General features: G+C 45.4%; 2 protein-coding genes across 4 annotated transcripts in view; both read left to right on the top strand.

Annotated features, from left to right (window-relative positions):
* Positions 1 to 12,855, top strand: part of aspscr1 (ASPSCR1 tether for SLC2A4, UBX domain containing) — a 51,631-nt gene extending 38,776 nt beyond the window's left edge. The window contains exons 14-17 of the mRNA XM_042318273.1: positions 155 to 206; positions 288 to 357; positions 1,647 to 1,828; positions 12,617 to 12,855. Coding sequence (XP_042174207.1) covers positions 155 to 206; positions 288 to 357; positions 1,647 to 1,828; positions 12,617 to 12,627 — 315 coding nt within the window. The 3' untranslated portion in view covers positions 12,628 to 12,855. The remainder of the gene's footprint in view (positions 1 to 154; positions 207 to 287; positions 358 to 1,646; positions 1,829 to 12,616) is intronic.
* Positions 12,856 to 19,133: 6,278 nt separating this feature from the next.
* notum1b (notum, palmitoleoyl-protein carboxylesterase b) overlaps positions 19,134 to 21,495 on the top strand; it is a 36,821-nt gene continuing 34,459 nt past the window's right edge. For all 3 annotated transcript variants that reach the window (XR_006082868.1, XR_006082867.1, XM_042318290.1), the window contains exon 1: positions 19,134 to 20,099. Coding sequence is in view for 1 of the 3 variants with exons in the window: in XM_042318290.1 (XP_042174224.1) it covers positions 19,720 to 20,099 (380 nt within the window). In the remaining 2 variants the exon portion in view is untranslated. The remainder of the gene's footprint in view (positions 20,100 to 21,495) is intronic.

The raw sequence follows: 21,495 nt of genomic DNA, 5'->3' as shown, positions 1-21,495 counted from the left end.
GCTCTCGCGGTGAAGGTGTTTTCCCAACCGCTCGATGAGCCTTCAGTTAGTGGTCGACTTCAAACTGAACTGTGTGCCGCCATGTTTGGGGACGGTGAAGAAGCTGTTTGAGTGTTAGAAGTGGATTGAAACGGGCGTCTCTCTCTCTCTCCAGGCTGACCTGTTCCCTGCTGCCCTGGTGTACTTTGGCTCTGACGTCAAGACAGGTGCGTCTCCCTTTACCTCGGATTGATTTCAACGTGTTGCCTTGGATGAGATGGTTCTGAAGGTGTGTTCTCTCTCCACAGAGAGTTACTTACAGAGACATCTCCTGGATTCCAGTGTCTCGGCCCTACAAGCAGACGAGGCCATTGCTGGGTCAGTCTACTGTTGACATTTAACAGCCAAACAACAACATTTTATTTGTGTGTGTGAGAAGGAGAGGATCAGAACATCCTGTTGGTGGAACTGCCCCATCGTCGTGGCAACACGGCTCGGCTGTGTTTCCCCGGGCGACGGCTCTATTTTCCTGTCACAGCGCTGTCATCATCGGAATCCCTTTGAAGGGTTCCGGCCAAACGCACGGACACCCCCCACCTCCCCCTTCCTCTAAAGATAGAGGCATTTCCCCAATCTGACCCCCACCTGTTGCCCCCTCCACCATCAGTCGAGGACACCCCCACCTCCCCCTTCCTCTAAAGATAGAGGCATTTCCCCAATCTGACCCCCACCTGTTGCCCCCTCCACCATCAGTGGAGGACACCCCCCACCTCCCCCTTCCTCTAAAGATAGAGCCGTTTCCCCAATCTGACCCCCACCTGTTGCCCCCTCCACCATCAGTCGAGGACACACACCCCACCTCCCCCTTCCTCTGAAGATAGAGCCATTTCCCCAATCTGACCCCCACCTGTTGCCCCCTCCTCATCACTCATTAACCCATCTCCCCCTTCATCCATCCACACCTCTCTTTATCGTTCATCACCTCTCTCTCTCCTCCTGTCCCTCATTCCACTATTAGCTTCAAAGGGGATGCCAGGGCACCTTATACCTCTCCCCTACTTCTGTGAGGGAGAGAGAGGGGGAGGGGGAGAGAGAGAGAGGGACGTTTAAGTTATTGTTAATGTGGCACCCGGGTCAAAGGTGAAATGTTGTACTGTCAGGAGAGGATGTGTTTGTTCCATCTCCTGGAAAGGAAGTCATGCGATAGTGGTGTCATGACCTTTCCTAACCTCTGAGGTCACTAGTCCTGGCCACATGAAAGAGCCTGAACCCCCTGGGACACACACACACACACACACACACACCGCTTCCCAAACACATTCGCTGCCCCATCTGGAGAGTCCAGAAATGTCGTTCCCTGAGTTGGGGGTCTAGAGAGAGATTGGTTTTGAGAATTTAAAGTACAGGAAGTGTGTGTGTGTTCAGAATACACATCTGATCAAATCCTGTGGACTGAATGCTCTTTCCTCTCATCCATCCCTTTCTCTCTCCCTTCATTCCTCACCCTCTCTCTCCCCCCTCTCTCCTCACCCTCTCTCTCCCCCCTCTCTCCTCACCCTCTCTCTCCCCCTCTCTCCTCACCCTCTCTCTTCCCCCTCTCTCCTCACCCTCTCTCTTCCCCCTCTCTCCTCACCCTCTCTCTTCCCCCTCTCTCCCCCCTCTCTCAGCTGTATGCCCAGGTCTTCGCCCCCCTCCTCCTTCTCGTCCATGGTAACAGAGGAGCCCCTTCCAGACCCCCTCGCGGGGACCAGGGAGATTGAGGAGGAGGAGGAGCCGAACACACACAGCCAGGCCACCAAACCAGTCAGGACGGACACCGGCAAGGTCCCCAAGTGGCTCAAACTGCCAGGTACACTACCAATCAGACCTGTTAAAGGGGAGGTCACTCTAAAATGACCTATTACCTAACTGATAAATGGTTAAAGGGGTAGGTCACTCTAAAATGAACTACTATTACCTAACTGATAAAGGGTTAGGTCACTCTAAAATTACCTATTACCTAACTGATAAAGGGTTAAAGGGGAGGTCACTCTAAAATGACCTACTACCTAACGGATAAAGGGTTAAAGGGGAGGTCACTCTAAAATGACCTACTATTACCTAACGGATAAAGGGTTAAAGGGGTAGGTCACTCTAAAATGACCTATTACTTAACTGATAAAGGGTTAAAGGGGTAGGTCACTCTAAAATGACCTACTATTACCTAACGGATAAAGGGTTAAAGGGGTAGGTCACTCTAAAATGAACTACTATTACCTAACGGATAAAGGTAACATCAGCAATTCTCCGTCCTTGTTAAGGAGTGTGACAGATCTAATTCCACCAGGACGGCAGGAAGCCTTGAGGTCAGAGCGTTGGGCCAGTAGCCAAAACGCTGGTTCATAATCCTGGAGCCGACACGGTGAACAATCTGCCGTTGTGCCCCTGAGCAAGGCACTTAACCCCCCCGCTCACTCTGTGGATGTCTCGGGGGGAGTTAGGATCTGCTACAAACACATGAACCAATTACACACTGCTACAAACACATTAACCAATCACACACTGCTACACACTGCTACAAACACATTAACCAATTACACACGGCTACACACTGCTACAAACACATTAACCAATTACACACTGCTACACACTGCTACAAACACATTAACCAATTACACACTGCTACACACTGCTACACACACATTAACCAATTACACACTGCTACAAACACATTAACCAATCACACACTGCTACACACTGCTACAAACACATTAACCAATTACACACTGCTACACACTGCTACACACACATTAACCAATTACACACTGCTACACACTGCTACAAACACATTAACCAATTACACACTGCTACACACATTAACCAATACACACTGCTACACACATTAACCAATTACACACTGCAATACACACTACACACTGCTACACACTGCTACACACATTAACCAATTACACACTGCTACACACTGCTACACACACATTAACCAATTACACACTGCTACACACTGCTACACACACATTAACCAATTACACACTGCTACACACTGCACATTAACCAATTACACACTGCTACACACTGCTACACACAACCATTAACCAATTACACACTGCTACACACTGCTACACACAATTAACCAATTACACACTGCTACACACTGCTACACACTGCTACAAACACATTAACCAATTACACACTGCTACACACTGCTACAACTGCTACACATTAACCACTGCTACACACTGCTACAAACACATTAACCAATTACACACTGCTACACACTGCTACAAACACATTAACCAATTACACACGGCTACACACACATTACACCACTGCTACACACTGCTACACACTGCTACACACTGCTACCCACTGCTACACACTGCTACACACTGCTACCACTGCTACACACATTAACCAACACACTGCTACAAACACATTAACCAATGCTACACTACAACACACATTAACTACAATTACACACTGCTACACACTGCTACACACTGCTACACACTGCTACACACTGCTACAAACACATTAACTTACACACTGCTACAAACACTTAACTGCTACACACTGCTACACACTTACTCACTGCTACACACTGCTACACACTGCTACACACTGCTACAAACACTGCTACACACTGCTACAAACACATTAACCAATTACACACTGCTACACACTGCCAATACTCACTGCTACACACACATTAACCAATTACACACTGCTACACACTGCTACACACTGCTACAAACACTGCTACAAACACAATTACACACTGCTACAAACACATTAACCAATTACACACTGCTACACACTGCTACAAACACATTAACCAATTACACACTGCTACACACTGCTACACACTGCTACAAACACATTAACCAATCACACACTGCTACACACTGCTACAAACACATGAACCAATTACACACTGCTACACACTGCTACACACTGCTACAAATTAACCAATTACACACTGCTACAAACACATGCTTACACACTGCTACAAACACATTAACCAATTACACACTGCTACACACTGCTACAAACACATTAACCAATTACACACGGCTACACACACATTAACCAATTACACACTGCTACACACTGCATTAACCAATTACACACTGCTACAAACACATTAACCAATCTGTTCACACTACACACTGCTAGACATTGTACCCTTAACAGCACGCTACAAACACTGTTAACCAATGACACAGAGAGCTACACACTGCTACAAACACATTAACATTACACACTGTCTTCACACTGCTACACACTGCACAAACACATTAACCAATTACACACTGCTGACAAACACATTAACCAATTGACCACTGCTCACACTGCTACAAACACACTAACCAACTACACACTCTACATGAACACTGGACCAATTATTCACACTGCTACAAACACATGAACCAATTACACTCTCTACAAACACTGCATGGCATACACATGCTGGCCAATCACTGCTATCTCACTCTCTGCATGGCATACACATGCTACCCAATGCTACAAACACTCTTACACTCTGCATACAAACACATGCTAACCAATCACACACTGCTACCACTGCTACAAACACATTAACAAATTAGGACACTCTGCTTTACCAAAGACAGTACACACTGCTACACACTGCTTTACAAACACATTAACTACACACTGCTAAACTCTGGGCTTTAAACACATTAACCAATACACAGGACCCACTGCTACACACTGCTTACAAACACATTAACCAATAGGACAAACACTTTACACAAAGACAGTACTGCTAGGAAACACATTAACCAATTACACACTGCTACCCAGTAGGAGAACTGCTGGGGCTTTACCAAAGACAGTACAGTACTGAAACTCACTGCTTTACAAAGACAGTAACCAATTACACACTGCTACACACTGCTACACACTGCTACAAAGACAGTACAGTAGGAGAAACTCTGGGGCTTTAACCAAAGACAGTACAGTAGGAGAAACTCTGGGGCTTTACAAAGACAGTACAAACACATTTACCAAAGACAGTACAGTAGGAGAAACTCTGCTTTACAAAGACAGTTAGGAGAAACCTGGGGCTTTACAAAGACAGTACACACTGGAGAAACTCTTTTAACCAAAGACACACACTGCTAGGAGAAACTCTGGGGCTTTACCAAAGACAGTACAGTAGGAGAAACTCTGCTTTACAAACACAGTACAGTAGGAGAAACTCTGGGGCTTTACCAAACACAGTTAACAGTAGGAGAAACTACACACTGCTACCCACTGCTACAAACACATGAACCAATTACACACACACGTCTTCAGTGGTGTGAAACTTTCACACTGCTGTGGAGAAACACACACTAAAAGTGTGAAATAGGACAATTATAAGCACCTACCAAATTATTACAATTGTTTTAAAGGGAGAGTTCATCCTAAAATGAATGGATTGGCAATTCCTAGTCCATCTGTTCAGTCTCCTATTTGATGAGACATTGTAGTTTCCCTCTTCAGCATGCTGGCCCTGTTTACACTGACATAGAGATGCCACGCTGCTGGGCCACGTGATTATTCACATCCACATCCACGTCTTCAGTGGGGTGGCAGACGTGATGTATAACGGCGCAAGAGGCTGTGATGTTCCCCTTTATTTGACCCTTCATTCATACAACAACTAGACCACACTACCTCCTCTAATGAGATGCCCTGGACTCCGTTCATTCACTCTGCTTCAGTGGGGTGGCAGTGATTTCAGCAATCACTTCAGTGGGCTGGCAGTATTTCAGCACGTCTTCAGTGGTGTGGCAGTATTTCAGCCGTCTTCAGTGGGGGCAGTATCTCACTCTTCAGTGGGGTGGCAGTATTTCAGCATGCGTCTTCAGTGGGGTGGCAGTATTTCTGCTTCAGTGGTGCTGGCAATTTCAAGGGTCCCCTGCTTAAAGTGCCCAGTTAGATGCTGGTGAGGAGAGGGAGGGCTTTACTAAAGACAGTACAGTAGGAGAAACTCTGGGGCTTTACCCAAGACAGTACAGTAGGAGAAACTCTGGGGCTTTACCAAAGACAGTACAGTAGGAGAAACTCTGGGGCTTTACCAAAGACAGTACAGTAGGAGATGGGGCTTTACAAAGACACGTCTTCAGTGGAAACTCTGGTGGCTTTACAGCACGTCTTCAAAGACAGTACAGTAGGAGAAACTCTTCAGTGGGCTTTACAAAGACAGTCTTCAGTGGTGTGGCTTTTCAAAGACAGTGGTGTAGGAGAAACTCTTCAGTGGTGTGGCAGTTTTCCAAAGACAGTACAGTAGGAGAAACTCTGGTCTTTGGACAGTATTTCAGCACGTCTTCAGTGGGGTGGCAGTATTTCAGCACGTCTTCAGTGGGGTGGCAGTATTTCACCAAAGACAGTACAGTAGGAGGGGCTTTCAACTCTGGGGCTTTAGTAAAGACAGTACAGTCTTCAGTGGTGTGGCAGAGAAACTCTGGGGTGGCAGTATTTCACAAAGGGGTGGCAGTATTTCAGTAGGAGAAACTTCAGTGGTGTGGCAGTATTTCAAAGACAGTACAGTGGAGTGGCAGTATTTACAAAGACAGTACAGTAGGAGAAACTCTGGGGCTTTACGTCTTCAGTGTGTGGCAGTATTTCAGCACGTCTTCAGTGGTGGCTATTTCAGAACATGTCTTCAGCACGGGGTGGCAGTATTTCAGCACGTCTTCAGTGGTGTGGCAGTATTTCAGCACGTCTTCAGTGGTGTGGCAGTATTTCAGCACGTCTTCAGCACGTCTTCAGTGGGGTGGCAGTATTTCTTCAGTGGCAGTATTTCAGCACGGTGGTGTGGCAGTATTTCAGCACGTCTTCAGTGGGGTGGCAGTATTTCAGCACGTCTTCAGTATTTCAGGTCTTCAGTGGGGTGGCAGTATTTCTGCGTGGCAGTATTTCAGCTCGTCTTCAGTGGTGTGGCAGTATTTCTGCACGTCTTCAGTGGTGTGGCAGTATTTCAGCACGTCTTCAGTGGTGTGGCAGTATTTCTGCACGTCTTCAGTGGGGTGGCAGTATTTCAGCATGTCTTCAGTGGTGTGGCAGTATTTCTGCACGTCTTCAGTGTTGTGGCAGTATTTCGGCTACAGGCAAACCAATGTCAACCAAATGCATGTCTTGTGCAAAAAAGTGCCTCAGAGTTGTAGCGACAAGCGGCAACACGACGTGTATTAAATCAGTAGAAGAATATCCCCTACTTTACGACGATTGCATGAAAAACAACCATGTCTGGTGGAATTACCAAGTGAAAATCTCAATTCATAATTGCAATTGCAATATCTGTCCCAAATCAAAAATCACAATTCAACATGTTGGTCCACATCATGCAGCCCTAAAAGTCACCCACCCTGTTTTCAAACATGAATCCATTGCAGATTTTAACACATTCCTACACACACACACACACACACACACACACACACACACACAACACACACACACTCATTAAAAAAACCACAGTCAACAGGAAGTGTTGAAAAAGAAACATCAGATGAGTCAAAAGATAAGGATGCTGTTCTGGGGGAACGGTACACACACCCCTTTACACACACATTTATTAGTTCAGGATGGTTTCGCCTCCACCCCCAGGGGACCTCTGCTGACACGCAGCCCCAGTCAGAGTTCTCCGTTCTGGGCCACATGAAACACTGCGGGCCCCTGTTGTCTGGCGCTCCGGAGCCTGGGCTTGCTCTGTTGTGGTGGAGCTGGTGGTCGCGGTGCTCCAGCTGTTTTGGTTGTTTTTCTGTTTTGTTTGTGGGAAGGATGGTCTCACTAGTTGTTGTATTGTTTTCCGGTGACGTGGGAGCTGTGACTAGTTGTAGTAGTGTTTTCTGGTGGTATGGGAGCTGTGGCTAATTGTAGTAGTGTTTTCCGGTGACGTGGGAGCTGTGGCTAATTGTAGTAGTGTTTTCTGGTGGTATGGGAGCTGTGGCTAATTGTAGTAGTGTTTTCTGGTGGTATGGGAGCTGTGGCTAGTTGTAGTAGTGTTTTCCGGTGACGTGGGAGCTGTGGCTAATTGTAGTAGTGTTTTCTGGTGGTATGGGAGCTGTGGCTAATTGTAGTAGTGTTTTCTGGTGGTGTGGGAGCTGTGGCTAGTTGTTGTAGTGTTTTCTGGTGGTGTGGGAGCTGTGGCTAGTTGTAGTAGTGTTTTCTGGTGGTATGGGAGCTGTGGCTAGTTGTAGTAGTGTTTTCTGGTGGTGTGGGAGCTGTGGCTAGTTGTAGTAGTGTTTTCTGGTGGTGTGGGAGCTGTGGCTAGTTGTAGTAGTGTTTTCTGGTGGTATGGGAGCTGTGGCTAGTTGTAGTAGTGTTTTCCGGTGGTATGGGAGCTGTGGCTAGTTGTAGTAGTGTTTTCCGGTGGTGTGGGAGCTGTGGCTAGTTGTAGTAGTGTTTTCCGGTGGTGACGTGGGAGCTGTGGCTAGTTGTAGTAGTGTTTTCCGGTGGTGGGAGCTGTGGCTAGTTGTAGTAGTGTTTTCTGGTGGTGTGGGAGCTGTGGCTAGTTGTAGTAGTGTTTTCTGGTGGTATGGGAGCTGTGGCTAGTTGTAGTAGTGTTTTCCGGTGGCGTGGGAGCTGTGGCTAGTTGTAGTAGTGTTTTCCGGTGACGTGGGAGCTGTGGCTAGTTGAAGTAGTGTTTTCTGCTGGTGTGGGAGCTGTGGCTAGTTGTAGTGTTTTGTGCTGGTGTGGCAGCTGTGGCTAGTTGTAGTAGTGTTTTCTGGTGACGTGGGAGCTGTGGCTAGTTGTAGTAGTGTTTTCTGGTGACGTGGGAGCTGTGGCTAGTTGTAGTAGTGTTTTCTGCTAGTGTGGCAGCTGTGGCTGGAATCCTGCTCCTCTTTATCAAAGAAGAAAGTCTAATGAAAGAGAGAGGAGGGGAGGAGACGGGATGGCATTGTGGACTCCATGTGGATGGTGTGGGGAAAGGGATGAAGGGTGGATGGGTCTGAGGGAAGGGTGGATGGGTCTGGGGGAAGGGTGGATGGGTCTGGGGAAAGGGATGAAGGGTGGATGGGTCTGGGGGTCTGGGGGAAGGGATGAAGGGTGGATGGGTCTGGGGGAAGGGATGAAGGGTGGATGGGTCTGGGGGAAGGGATGAAGGGTGGATGGGTCTGGGGAAAGGGATGAAGGGTGGATGGGTCTGGGGGAAGGGATGAAGGGTGGATGGGTCTGGGGGATGGGTCTGGGGGAGGGATGGATGGGTCTGGGGGAAGGGATGAAGGGTGGATGGGTCTGGGGGAAGGGATGAAGGGTGGATGGGTCTGGGGGAAGGGATGAAGGCTGGATGGGTCTGGGGGATGGGTGGATGGGTCTGGGGGATGGGATGATGGGTGGATGGGTCTGGGGGAAGGGATGAAGGCTGGATGGGTCTGGGGGATGGGTGGATGGGTCTGGGGGATGGGATGATGGGTGGATGGGTCTGGGGGAAGAGATGAAGGGTGGATGGGTCTGGGGGAAGAGATAAAGGGTGGATGGGTCTGGGGGAAGGGATGAAGGGTGGATGGGTCTGGGGGAAGAGATGAAGGGTGGATGGGTCTGGGGGAAGGGACACCCTGTTTAGCTTTCAGTGAGACGTGGCCTGTCTGTCTCTCTGTTTCTCTTTATTTGTTTCTCTTTATTTGTGCTTGTCTATGTGACTGTCTAACTGGTTGTCTGCCTGTATCCCTCTCTGACTGTCTAACTGGTTGTCTGCCTGTATCCCTCTCTGACTGTCTAACTGGTTGTCTGCCTGTCTCCCTCTCTGACTGTCTAACTGGTTGTCTGCCTGTATCCCTCTATGTCTGTCTAACTGGTTGTCTGCCTGTCTCCCTCTCTGACTGTCTAACTGGTTGTCTGCCTGTCTCCCTCTCTCTGTCTAACTGGTTGTCTGTAGGTCATTATATCAGTTACTCTGTATCTCTGACTAACTGGTGGTCTGTAGGTCATTATATCAGTTACTCTGATGTATCTCTGTCTAACTGGTGGTCTGTAGGTCATTATATCAGTTACTCTGATGTATCTCTGACTAACTGGTTGTCTGTAGGTCATTATATCAGTTACTCTGATGTATCTCTGTCTAACTGGTGGTCTGTAGGTCATTATATCAGTTACTCTGATGTATCTCTGTCTAACTGGTTGTCTGTAGGTCATTATATCAGTTACTCTGATGTATCTCTGTCTAACTGGTGGTCTGTAGGTCATTATATCAGTTACTCTGATGTATCTCTGTAACTGTCTGATGTATCTCTGTCTAACTGGTGGTCTGTAGGTCATTATATCAGTTACTCTGATGTATCTCTGTCTAACTGGTTGTCTGTAGGTCATTATATCAGTTACTCTGATGTATCTCTGTCTAACTGGTGGTCTGTAGGTCATTATATCAGTTACTCTGATGTATCTCTGTAACTGGTTGTCTGTAGGTCATTATATCAGTTACTCTGATGTGTTCTTTATTCAGCACCAGATTCCCACTTCAGTCCAGAACTCTTCCAGATGTTCCAGAACTCTTCCAGATGCTTCCAGACCAGGAATTCTGTCTGCATGTCTATTCTTCAGATTCATCTGCGTCTTGAGCTAAACCAGGACACGCACACACTCCCAGTCTATCCCTCTCCATCATAGTAGTGGTGTGTGTGTGTGTGTGTGTGTGTGGGTGTGTGGGTGTGTTGAGAAGTCAAGAGACTGTGTGTTTGTGCCAATATAATTCCAATCCTGGTTTGTCTCAAGATGGTGAATAGTTTAACAGAATTCCATGTCTGGAAGAGTCTGTTAACACTTTGATATTCAAGCAGCTTCCTTCTTAACAGTGTATAATGGGTTATAATAGGTCTAGCAAGCTTCCTTCTTAATAGTGTATAATGGGTTATAGGTCTAGCAAGCTTCCTTCTTAACAGTGTATAATGGGTTATAATAGGCCTAGCAAGCTTCCTTCTTAACAGTGTATAATGGGTTACGATAGGTCTAGCAAGCTTCCTTCTTAACAGTGTATAATGGGTTACGATAGGCCTAGCAAGCTTCTTTCTTAATAGTGTATAATGGGTTACGATAGGCCTAGCAAGCTTCCTTCTTAATAGTGTATAATGGGTTATAATAGGCCTAGCAAGCTTCCTTCTTAATAGTGTATAATGGGTTACGATAGGCCTAGCAAGCTTCCTTCTTAACAGTGTATAATGGGTTATAGGCCTAGCAAGCTTATTTCTTAAGTGTATAACAGGTTCTAATAGCCTAGTAATCTTCTTAACAGTATATAACGGGTTATAATAGGCCTAGCAAGCTTCTTTCTTAATGGGTTATATTAGGCCTAACAAGCTTATTAACAGTTTATAACAGGTTATAGGCCTAACAAGCTTATTAACAGTTTATAATGGGTTATATTAGGCCTAACAAGCTTATTAACAGTTTATAATGGGTTATATTAGGCCTAACAAGCTTCTTAACAGTTTATAACGGGTTATATGCCTAACAAGCTTCTTAACAGTTTATAACGGGTTATATGCCTAACAAGCTTCTTAACAGTTTATAACAGGTTATAGGCCTAACAAGCTTCTTAACAGTTTATAACAGGTTATAGGCCTAACAAGCTTCTTAACAGTTTATAACGGGTTATATGCCTAACAAGCTTCTTAACAGTTTATAACGGGTTATATGCCTAACAAGCTTCTTAACAGTTTATAACAGGTTATAATAGGCCTAACAAGCTTCTTAACAGGTTATAATAGGCCTAACAAGCTTCTTAACAGTTTATAACAGGTTATAGGCCTAACAAGCTTCTTAACAGTTTATAACAGGTTATAGGCCTAACAAGCTTCTTAACAGTTTATAACAGGTTATAGGCCTAACAAGCTTCTTAACAGTTTATAACAGATTATAGGCCTAACAAGCTTCTTAACAGTTTATAACAGGTTATAGGCCTAACAAGCTTAACAGTTTATAACAGGTTATAGGCCTAACAAGCTTCTTAACAGTTTATAACAGGTTATATGCCTAACAAGCTTCTTAACAGTTTATAACAGGTTATATGCCTAACAAGCTTAATAACAGTTTATAACGGGTTATATGCCTAACAAGCTTCTTAACAGTTTATAACAGGTTATAGGTCTAACAAGCTTCTTAACAGTTTATAACAGGTTATAGGCCTAACAAGCTTCTTAACAGTTTATAACAGGTTATAGGCCTAACAAGCTTCTTAACAGTTTATAACAGGTTATATGCCTAACAAGCTTCTTAACAGTTTATAACAGGTTATAGGCCTAACAAGCTTCTTAACAGTTTATAACAGGTTATAGGCCTAACAAGCTTCTTAACAGTTTATAACAGGTTATAGGCCTAACAAGCTTCTTAACAGTTTATAACAGGTTATAGGCCTAACAAGCTTCTTAACAGTTTATAACAGGTTATAGGCCTAACAAGCTTCTTAACAGTTTATAACAGGTTATAATAGGCCTAACAAGCTTCTTAACAGTTTATAACAGGTTATAGGCCCAGTAGTTTTTCTGACTGAAAGTCAACATGTTACAGTGCTGATCAAGGAAAACACATTTCTTTGTACATTTTTCATGGTTGTTAAGACTTGTGTGTCTCAATAAAGTTTTATAAGATCCAACTGTTATTTCCTCTGATATTATGTTTTTATTGTCTCCAGGTAAAAAATGAGGATTGTGATCAGATGACTACGGCTACCATAGAGGGACATACAGAACAGAGCGGACGCCTCAACACACTGTTCCTCCTACCTTTTTATTAACATGAAATTCCAGGCTCAAAGTGGATTGTGATGTATTCAAACCCATTGTGAATCCAGTGTGCACTTCAAATAGTTTTACAAGAGTTAAAAAACATGAAACGAATGAATAAAGGAATCTAAAATATCTCCATTGCCAATATGTGGTTGTGTGTTTTCTCTGTGAGTTGATATCAACTGCTAGAACAGTGCTTAGAACAGAATGAGCTGTATTTCATTGCTACCGTTCTATTGTAACAGGCTATGTATTGTTCTACTGGTTTCTCTCTCCACACACTCATTGGAAGTCGTGACAGAGACTCTGCTGTTCGTGCTCCATGTGTTAGCTGCCTGGATTCAGACTGCGTTGTATTCCAGAGAATAGACAAGGAGAGGGAGGGGGAGCAGTGCCCAGTCTGTCATTCAGATATTTTGTGTAGTTTTTTTTATACATTAGCCCCCTGTTCGGTTCTTTTGAATTCCTGCAGACCCACACACACACCTGTCCTGCAGACCCACACATACACCTGTCCCGCAGACACCCACACATACACCTGTCCTGCAGACCAACACACACACACCTGTCCTGCAGACCAACACACACACCTGTCCTGCAGACCCACATACACCTGTCCTGCAGACCCCCACATACACCTGTCCCGCAGACACCCACACACACCTGTCCTGCAGACCCACACACACACCTGTCCCGCAGACCCACACATACACCACGTCCTGCAGACCCACACACACACCTGTCCTGCAGACCAACACACACACCTGTCCCGACAGACACCCACACACACCCGTCCTGCAGACCCACACACACCTGTCCCGCAGACACCCACACACACCTGTCCTGCAGACCCACACACACACCTGTCCCGCAGACACCCACAAACACCTGTCCTGCAGACACCCACACACACCCGTCCTGCAGACCACACACACACACATGTCCCACAGACACCCACAAACGCCTGTCCCGCAGACACCCACCTACACCTGTCCCGCAGACACCCAAACCCACCTGTCCCGCAGACACACCTCCTGCCCCATCCGCAGACATACCTCCTGCCCCATCCGCAGACACACCTCCTGCCCCATCCTCTCTCTGCTTATCGTTCAGGCATCTTGGCTGCCGTTTCTTGCCGGCTCCTCCCGGTAAACAAGACATTGGGACAGACCGGTGTTGAGTGGCCCGGTTCTACTGTGTCCCTGTTTGACGGATATGATGCGGTGCTGCCAGGTGAGCACGCCGATCGTGGCCCCGTCTGGTTCAGTTAAATCAGTGTTGACATCCCACACCCACTGATGTCTGGGGGTCAAAGGTGACACTAGTGGCTGGTAGAGGGAGAATCTCAATTGCATCTTCCTCGTGTCCTCTCTCCTCGTTTCCTCCTCAAAACCCATTGGATGAGGAATTCAGAGGCTCTCCCTTCTGACCTTCTCCAATAGGTTTTGAGAAGGTGAGGAGAGAGAGGATGAGATTTTCCCAGAGTCTCCACCTGCTTTAGAGGTGTGCTCTCCCCACCATAGATTTGAACTGCCTGGCAACCAGACCCCTCGCTCCGGACAAACGCTAGGCCACTCCCACAGACGTTAGTTTCCTCTGGTCGCGATCTGAGTACCTCCCCCCCGATCCTTCACCAAACGCGGACACATTCAGGTCCGTTTGATTGGTCCAGAAAGTGATGGGTTGGGCCAGTGCCAGAACACGTGGGTAAAGCGGCAGTTTGAAAATGTGTTGTTGGCTTTGATACTCTGACCGGTTGGAGATGAACCGTTCACTGATACTCTGACCGGTTGGAGATGAACCGTTCACTGATACTCTGACCGGTTGGAGATGAACCGTTCACTGATACTCTGACCGGTTGGAGATGAACCGTTCACTGATACTCTGACCGGTTGGAGATGAACCGTTCACTGATACTCTGACCGGTTGGAGATGAACCGTTCACTGATACTCTGACCGGTTGGAGATGAACCGTTCACCGATGACTTTGTTTTGTACAACGCCCCTCGTCACCACAGACGACATCAATGATGGCAGTCTCAGAGCAGAGGAACAAAATAGTAAAAACAAAAACGCTAGGATTTTAAAGCATAGGATTCGTGTAAGCATTGCCTAGAGGGACTGTCCATCCATGTCAAATCCATGTCAGGAAGTGTGCAGGTGCTTTGACAGAAGAGGAGAGAAGGGAAACAGTGAATGAAAGAATTTGGTATGGGTCCTCGGATCCTCAATTTCTACAGCTGCACCATCGAGAGCATCCTGACTGCATCCAAGATGCTACAGAGGGTAGTGCGTACGGTCCAGTACATCACTGGGGCAAAGCTTCCTGCCATCCAGGACCTCTATACCAGGTGGTGTCAGAGGAAGGGCCTAAAAATTGTGAAAGCCTCCAGCCACCCCAGTCATAGACCGTTCTCTCTGCTACCACACGGCAAGCGGTACCGGAGCACCAAGTCTAGGACCAAAAGGCTCCTTAACAGCTTCTACCCCCAAGCCATTAGACTGTTGAACAGTTAATCAAATGGCCACCTGGACTATTTACATTCACCCCTTTTTTAACACTGCTGCTACTCTGTTTATTATCTATGTATAGTCACTTTACCCCTACCTACATGTACATATTACCTCCATTACCTGGACTAACCTGTTTATTATCTATGCATAGTCACTTTACCCCTACCTCCATGTACATATTACCTGGACTAACCTGTTTTAATATCTATGTATAGTTACTTTACCCCTACCTTCATGTACATATTACCTCAATCAGCCCGACTAACCTGTTTATTATCTATGCAGAGTCCCTTTACCCCTACCTCTATGTACATATTACCTCAATTACCTGGACTACTCTGTTTATTATCTATGCAGAGTCCCTTTACCCCTACCTCTATGTACATATTACCTCCTTGGAGAAACCTGTATTATCTATGGTCCCCCTTGAACTCCATTACCTGACTAACCTTTATTATCTATGCCACATTTCAGGCTTCAAACATAACCCCTACATGTACATATTAAACCTGGACTATGTTTATTATCTATGTATAGTCAACCTCACCTACATGTACAATTACCTCACACAATCATGAAGTGGAACGACATTTATTGGATATTTCAAACTTTTTACCTAACAAATCAAAAACTGAAAAATTGGGCGTGCAAAATTATTCAGCCCCTTTACTTTCAGTGCAGCAAACTCTCTCCAGAAGTTCAGTGAGGATCTCTGAATGATCCAATGTTGACCTAAATGACTAATGATGATAAATACAATCCACCTGTGTGTAATCAAGTCTCCGTATAAATGCACCTGCACTGTGATAGTCTCAGAGGTCCGTTAAAAGCGCAGAGAGCATCATGAAGAACAAGGAACACACCAGGCAGGTCCGAGATACTGTTGTGAAGAAGTTTAAAGCCTGTTTGGATACAAAAAGATTTCCCAAGCTTTAAACATCCCAAGGAGCACTGTGCAAGCGATAATATTGAAATGGAAGGAGTATCAGACCACTGCAAATCTGCAAGACCTGGCCGTCCCTCTAAACTTTCAGCTCATACAAGGAGAAGACTGATCAGAGATGCAGCCAAGAGGCCCATGATCACTCTGGATGAACTGCAGAGATCTACAGCTGAGGTGGGAGACTCTGTCCATTAGGACAACAATCAGTCGTATTATCTATGCACAAATCTGGCCTTTATGGAAGAGTGGCAAGAAGAAAGCCATTTCTTAACCTGTGTATTATCTATGTATAGTCACTTTACCCCTACCTACATGTACATATTACCTCCATTACCTGGACTAACCTTTGTATTATCTATGTACAGTCACCTGGACTAAGATATCCATAAAAAGTGTTGTTTAAAGTTTGTTAACACAAGCCACCTGGGAGACACACCAAACATGTGGAAGATTGCTCTGGTCAGATGAAACCTGGAATTGAACTTTTTTATCAATGTAAAACGTTATGTTTGGCGTAAAATTCAACACAGCTCATCACCCTGAACACACCATTACCACTGTCAAACATGGTGGTGGCAGCATCATGGTTTGGGCCTGCTTTTTCTTCAGCAGGGACCTGGAAGATGGTTAAAATTGATGGGAAGATGGATGGAGCCAAATGTACAGGACCATTACTGGAAGAAAACCTGTTTATGGAGTCTGTAAAGACCTTAGACTGGGACATGTACATATGTCTTCCAACAAGACAATGATCCAAAACATAAAGCAAAATTTTCTACAATGGAATGGTTCAAAAACCTAAACATTATCCATGTGTTAGAATGGCCAAGTCAAAGTACCAGACCTGAATCCAATCGAGAATCTGTGGAAAGAACTGAAAACTGCTGTTCACAAATGCTCTCCATCCAACCTCACTGAGCTCGATGCTGTTTTGCAAGGAGGAATGGGACTAAAATTTCAGTTATCTATGTGCAAAACTGATACTTTACATACCCCATGTACTTATTACAGCTCCATTAATCGCAGAAACCTGTTTATTATCAAAGTATGTATAGTTACTGTTTACCCCTGACCTACATGTACATATTACCTGGACAACCTGTTTATTAGTCTTTGATTTGTTATAAACTTTGGAAATAGCTCCAGGACTACCTGACATGTACCTGTCCACAGTCACCTGGCCATTGTGTTCCTACTTAGTTACTTCTACCCCAACATGTACAAAACTCCACCTGGACTAAGTTTTATTATCTTGTATGTTTGAAGCCTGTTCTGTTAAATGTACAGCCAGAAGGGACTGGCCACCCCATTAGTTCAAGGTTTATTATCTATGTTTTGGCCTTTCTATAGTTTTTCCTACTTTCCCACCTACATGCACTGTATTACCTCAATTACCTGGACTAACCTGTGTATTATCTATGTACCCACACATTGACTCGGTACCGGTACCCCCTCATTATTGTTATTTTATTGTCTAACTTTTTCTTTATTTTCTATTCATTTTGTTAGCAAATATTTTCTTACTTAATAACCAACAATAAAAAAACAATGTTTTAAGGGATTGTAAGCATTTCACGGTAAGGTCTACTACACCTGTTGTATTCAGCATTTCACGGTAAGGTCTACTACACCTGTTGTATTCAGCATTTCACGGTAAGGTCTACTACACCTGTTGTATTCAGCATTTCACGGTAAGGTCTACTACACCTGTTGTATTCAGCATTTCACGGTAAGGTCTACTACACCTGTTGTATTCAGCATTTCACGGTAAGGTCTACTACACCTGTTGTATTCAGCATTTCACGGTAAGGTCTACTACACCTGTTGTATTCAGCATTTCACGGTAAGGTCTACTACACCTGTTGTATTCAGCATTTCACGGTAAGGTCTACTACACCTGTTGTATTCGGCCCATGTCACAAATACAATTTGATTTGAGAAAGAGAGAGAGAGCTGGTGAAGTGACTTTGGGGTTTCAGTCCCTGACTGATCCTATATCTCTAAGGGGTCTGAAAGGAGAGGGCAGTCTACATCTGTCAACTCACTTCTCACCATCTGGACACAGAATGGGTTGTTGACGAGGGTTGTTGACGAGAAGGTGTGGGTCATGGGGGAGAGGCGCGCAACCGGCTGTCACCTTCCTCCTGGGTGTGACAACCATCGTTTAGGTTAAGAGGCCACGCCCACACGAGGTTGAAAACAAATACGCAACCAGGGGAAATGTCCGGCTTCTGAATAAACAAACGGAGGGTCTGTCCTGGCGATCAATTACGAAATAAACGTTCTAAAGGTGTTAACTTCCTCATGTGAGGACCAATTAAAGCCTAATCCAGGCAACCCAGAACGAAAATATCGCGCCACGAAATATTAATTATAGGCGTATAAGGTTTATCACTTGTTGACATCCTAAATATGTTTTTATTTTATTTAACTAGGTAATGCAGTTAAGAACAAATTATTATTTACCACGACGGCCTTGCAAAAGGCCTCCTGCGGGGACGGGGGCTGGGATTTAAAATACTAAAATAAATATAGGACAAAACACACATCTCGACAAGAGAGACGACGCTACATAAATAGAGACCGAAGGCAACAACATAACATCAAAGGGAACAACCTGGACATGAGGGGACGTGCTGTGTGAGTGTTGTTGGTATTACTGTCCTCGTGGGGACCAGAAGTCCTCACAAGAATACTAAAACAAGAAACATTCGGACAATTGGGGTCATTTCGCCAGTCCCCACAAGGAAAATTGATATTTCAGGTTTAGGGGTTAAGGTTGTATTAAGGGTTAGGGAAAATCTCATTTTGAATGGGAATCATTTGTTTGGTCCCCACAAGGATAGTAAAACAAACGTGTATGTGTGTGTGAAACTCACGCCCCTCAAAGCACCAGCCCACGATAACGATTGGTTTGGGGGAAAGAAAAGGGGGAAACGTTTGAATAAAACCCCTCTGGTGCCTGCCTGGTGGTATGAATGTAACTGCGACCAGGACAGCAGCAGCAAGTGATGCCATCTGTCTTATCAGCGCTGAGGGAAAACCGTTGAAAACCGTTGGATATCTCAAGAAATAGAAGGGGGATGCAAGCACTTTTTGGTGACTCACTAAAATGAGCTTGATTTGTATTTTTATCAGCATTTTTACATTTTACGAGTGACTTCAAAGTTGTTTTCTATTTGTTTTTTAAATTGTTTAATATAGCCTATATTTTTATTTGAATTGCATTGCTTTTCCCCCCTAATGGATGGGATTGAAGGCGAATGACGCACCACACTGAAACGATTTAAATGTTTTACGTGTTCTAGTGTGGAGGCATTTTGGAGTGGTCGGACAGCCCACGTCAAGCTCTAGAACCTTTGGAACACCTGATTCTTCTGTCGATATCACACGGATGCCAAGTGGAACTCTTTCTCTCTCTGTTTACATTTTATTCTCTTTGGCAATTCATCCACTGCAACTTTTTCATTTAGCTCACCAGACCAGACGCACTCTTGTTTAGTTTTTACCCCAAGGAACTATTAAATCGTTTTCCCTTTTAAGGTTTTTGAAATGACGAGCCAAAGTACTGAGAGAAGTAGGCCTATAGGGACTCTGGCGTTGCTGCGTTCCGCTTTGCTGTTGGGTCTTCTTCACATTGGTGCACCAGAGGCGAGGAGGCTACGGGGCAGCCGCGCGCAACACCGGAGAGCCTCCGCCATGCCGTCCCCAACGTTAACATACAGGGACCGGGTAGTAGAGGGGACCGGAGCCGGTGAGAGCTTCCCGTTAGACTTCACCGCTGTCGAGGGGAACATGGACAACTTCATGACCCAAATTAAAAACCTGGCGCAGTCGCTGTACCCGTGCTCGGCGCAGAAGCTGGACCAGGACATGAGGCTGCACTTCTTGGACAATTCCTCTGCGACGTGTAACGATGGATCCCCAGCGGGGTAAGTGGAAGACTTTCAAGTTCGACGTTTAAGTTCTGAATTGGCTCGAATTAAAGTCGCCCTAAACTTCACTTTTCAACATTTCACAAGTAGCCTAAACTCACATGACAATCACATACTTTTGTTGTGCGTTTTGACTTTGACATGTTTCCAGTTGTCTATCAAACTCTCAATGGTTGAGTGAAATCCAGTCCATCTATCACCACCACAACAACAACTTTTCCTGCCCTTCATGTCAATCCGAATGTGACCGAAATGGATCAAAAATGACAAGATCAGAGGACGGGCGCTTTCTGAGATCTATGTCGGAGCCCGAGAGAGAGAGGGAGCCCGGACCGCGAGATCAGATGCCTTTCATCAATGGAACGTTTGACAAAAGGAATTTTGCGGAAGGAGAGCACGCGAGGCCACAGTGAAAATAATGTTTTTCATGTACAGCAGGCGACAGGCAATGTATAGCTTTAGTGGTGGTTGGTTGGTTGTTTATTTAGTGGCGTTTATTTGCGTCACAGGTCTAGGATCAGCTTACCCTCTCCAAACCCATATAACCTCAACCGTTTTGAAGGGAAAACGCAAGTCTGACTTCGGATCAGAGTCTATGGGGACAAATCTCATCCTCTTGTAGGCTACTAATCCTTGTTGCCTTTGGCTTTATCCAAATGGTTTTCTAGACGGTGCGTCATGATATTGCGCATTTGGAGAGAGACGAGAAATTGAGGAGGGGACGCTATATTAGAACGGAATGTAGCGACGCTAATGGATGATTGTGATGAAAGACAGTGTGAAAGTAAAAACATTCCACGAAGCGGAAGCCCTGTTGTCCTCTCAGATCCACTTCCAACCGCGACAGGTGCCCTGTTGTCCTCTCAGATCCACTTCCAGCCGCGACAGGTGCCCTGTTGTCCTCTCAGATCCACTTCCAGCCGCGACAGGTGCCCTGCAGGAAAGCGCCATGACAGTTATAGGTTGATAGTGACCAATAGAGCAAACATGGGTCGATGGGAAGAAAATAGGGTTTATCCTCAGTGTGAAATTCCAACGTTTTGGTCAAATAACTGTGATAATTGACTTTGGGAAGTAGTGCTTTGAAATCCTTCTGTTGTTTCACACCATGGTTGCCAGGTGTTGAGAGAGAAAGACTGCCTTTTGCCAGTTGTATTTTGTCTTCTCCAGTGTGAGAACAAGCTCACAAGTCAACGGGGCGGCAGGGTAGCCTAGTGGTTAGAGTGGGGGGGCGGCAGGGTAGCCTAGTGGTTAGAGCGTTGGACTAGTAACCGAAAGTTCAAATCCCCGAGCTGACAAGGTACAAATCTGTCGTTCTGCCCCTGAACAGGCAGTTAACCCACTGTTCCCCGGTAGGCCGTCATTGTAAATAAGAATTTGTTCTTAACTGACT

This window comes from Oncorhynchus tshawytscha, unplaced genomic scaffold, assembly GCF_018296145.1.
Source record: "Oncorhynchus tshawytscha isolate Ot180627B unplaced genomic scaffold, Otsh_v2.0 Un_contig_4324_pilon_pilon, whole genome shotgun sequence".
Lineage (NCBI taxonomy): Eukaryota > Metazoa > Chordata > Actinopteri > Salmoniformes > Salmonidae > Oncorhynchus > Oncorhynchus tshawytscha.
The sequence above is the reverse complement of the archived record's forward strand: the minus strand, read 5'-3'. Positions and strand labels throughout refer to the sequence as shown.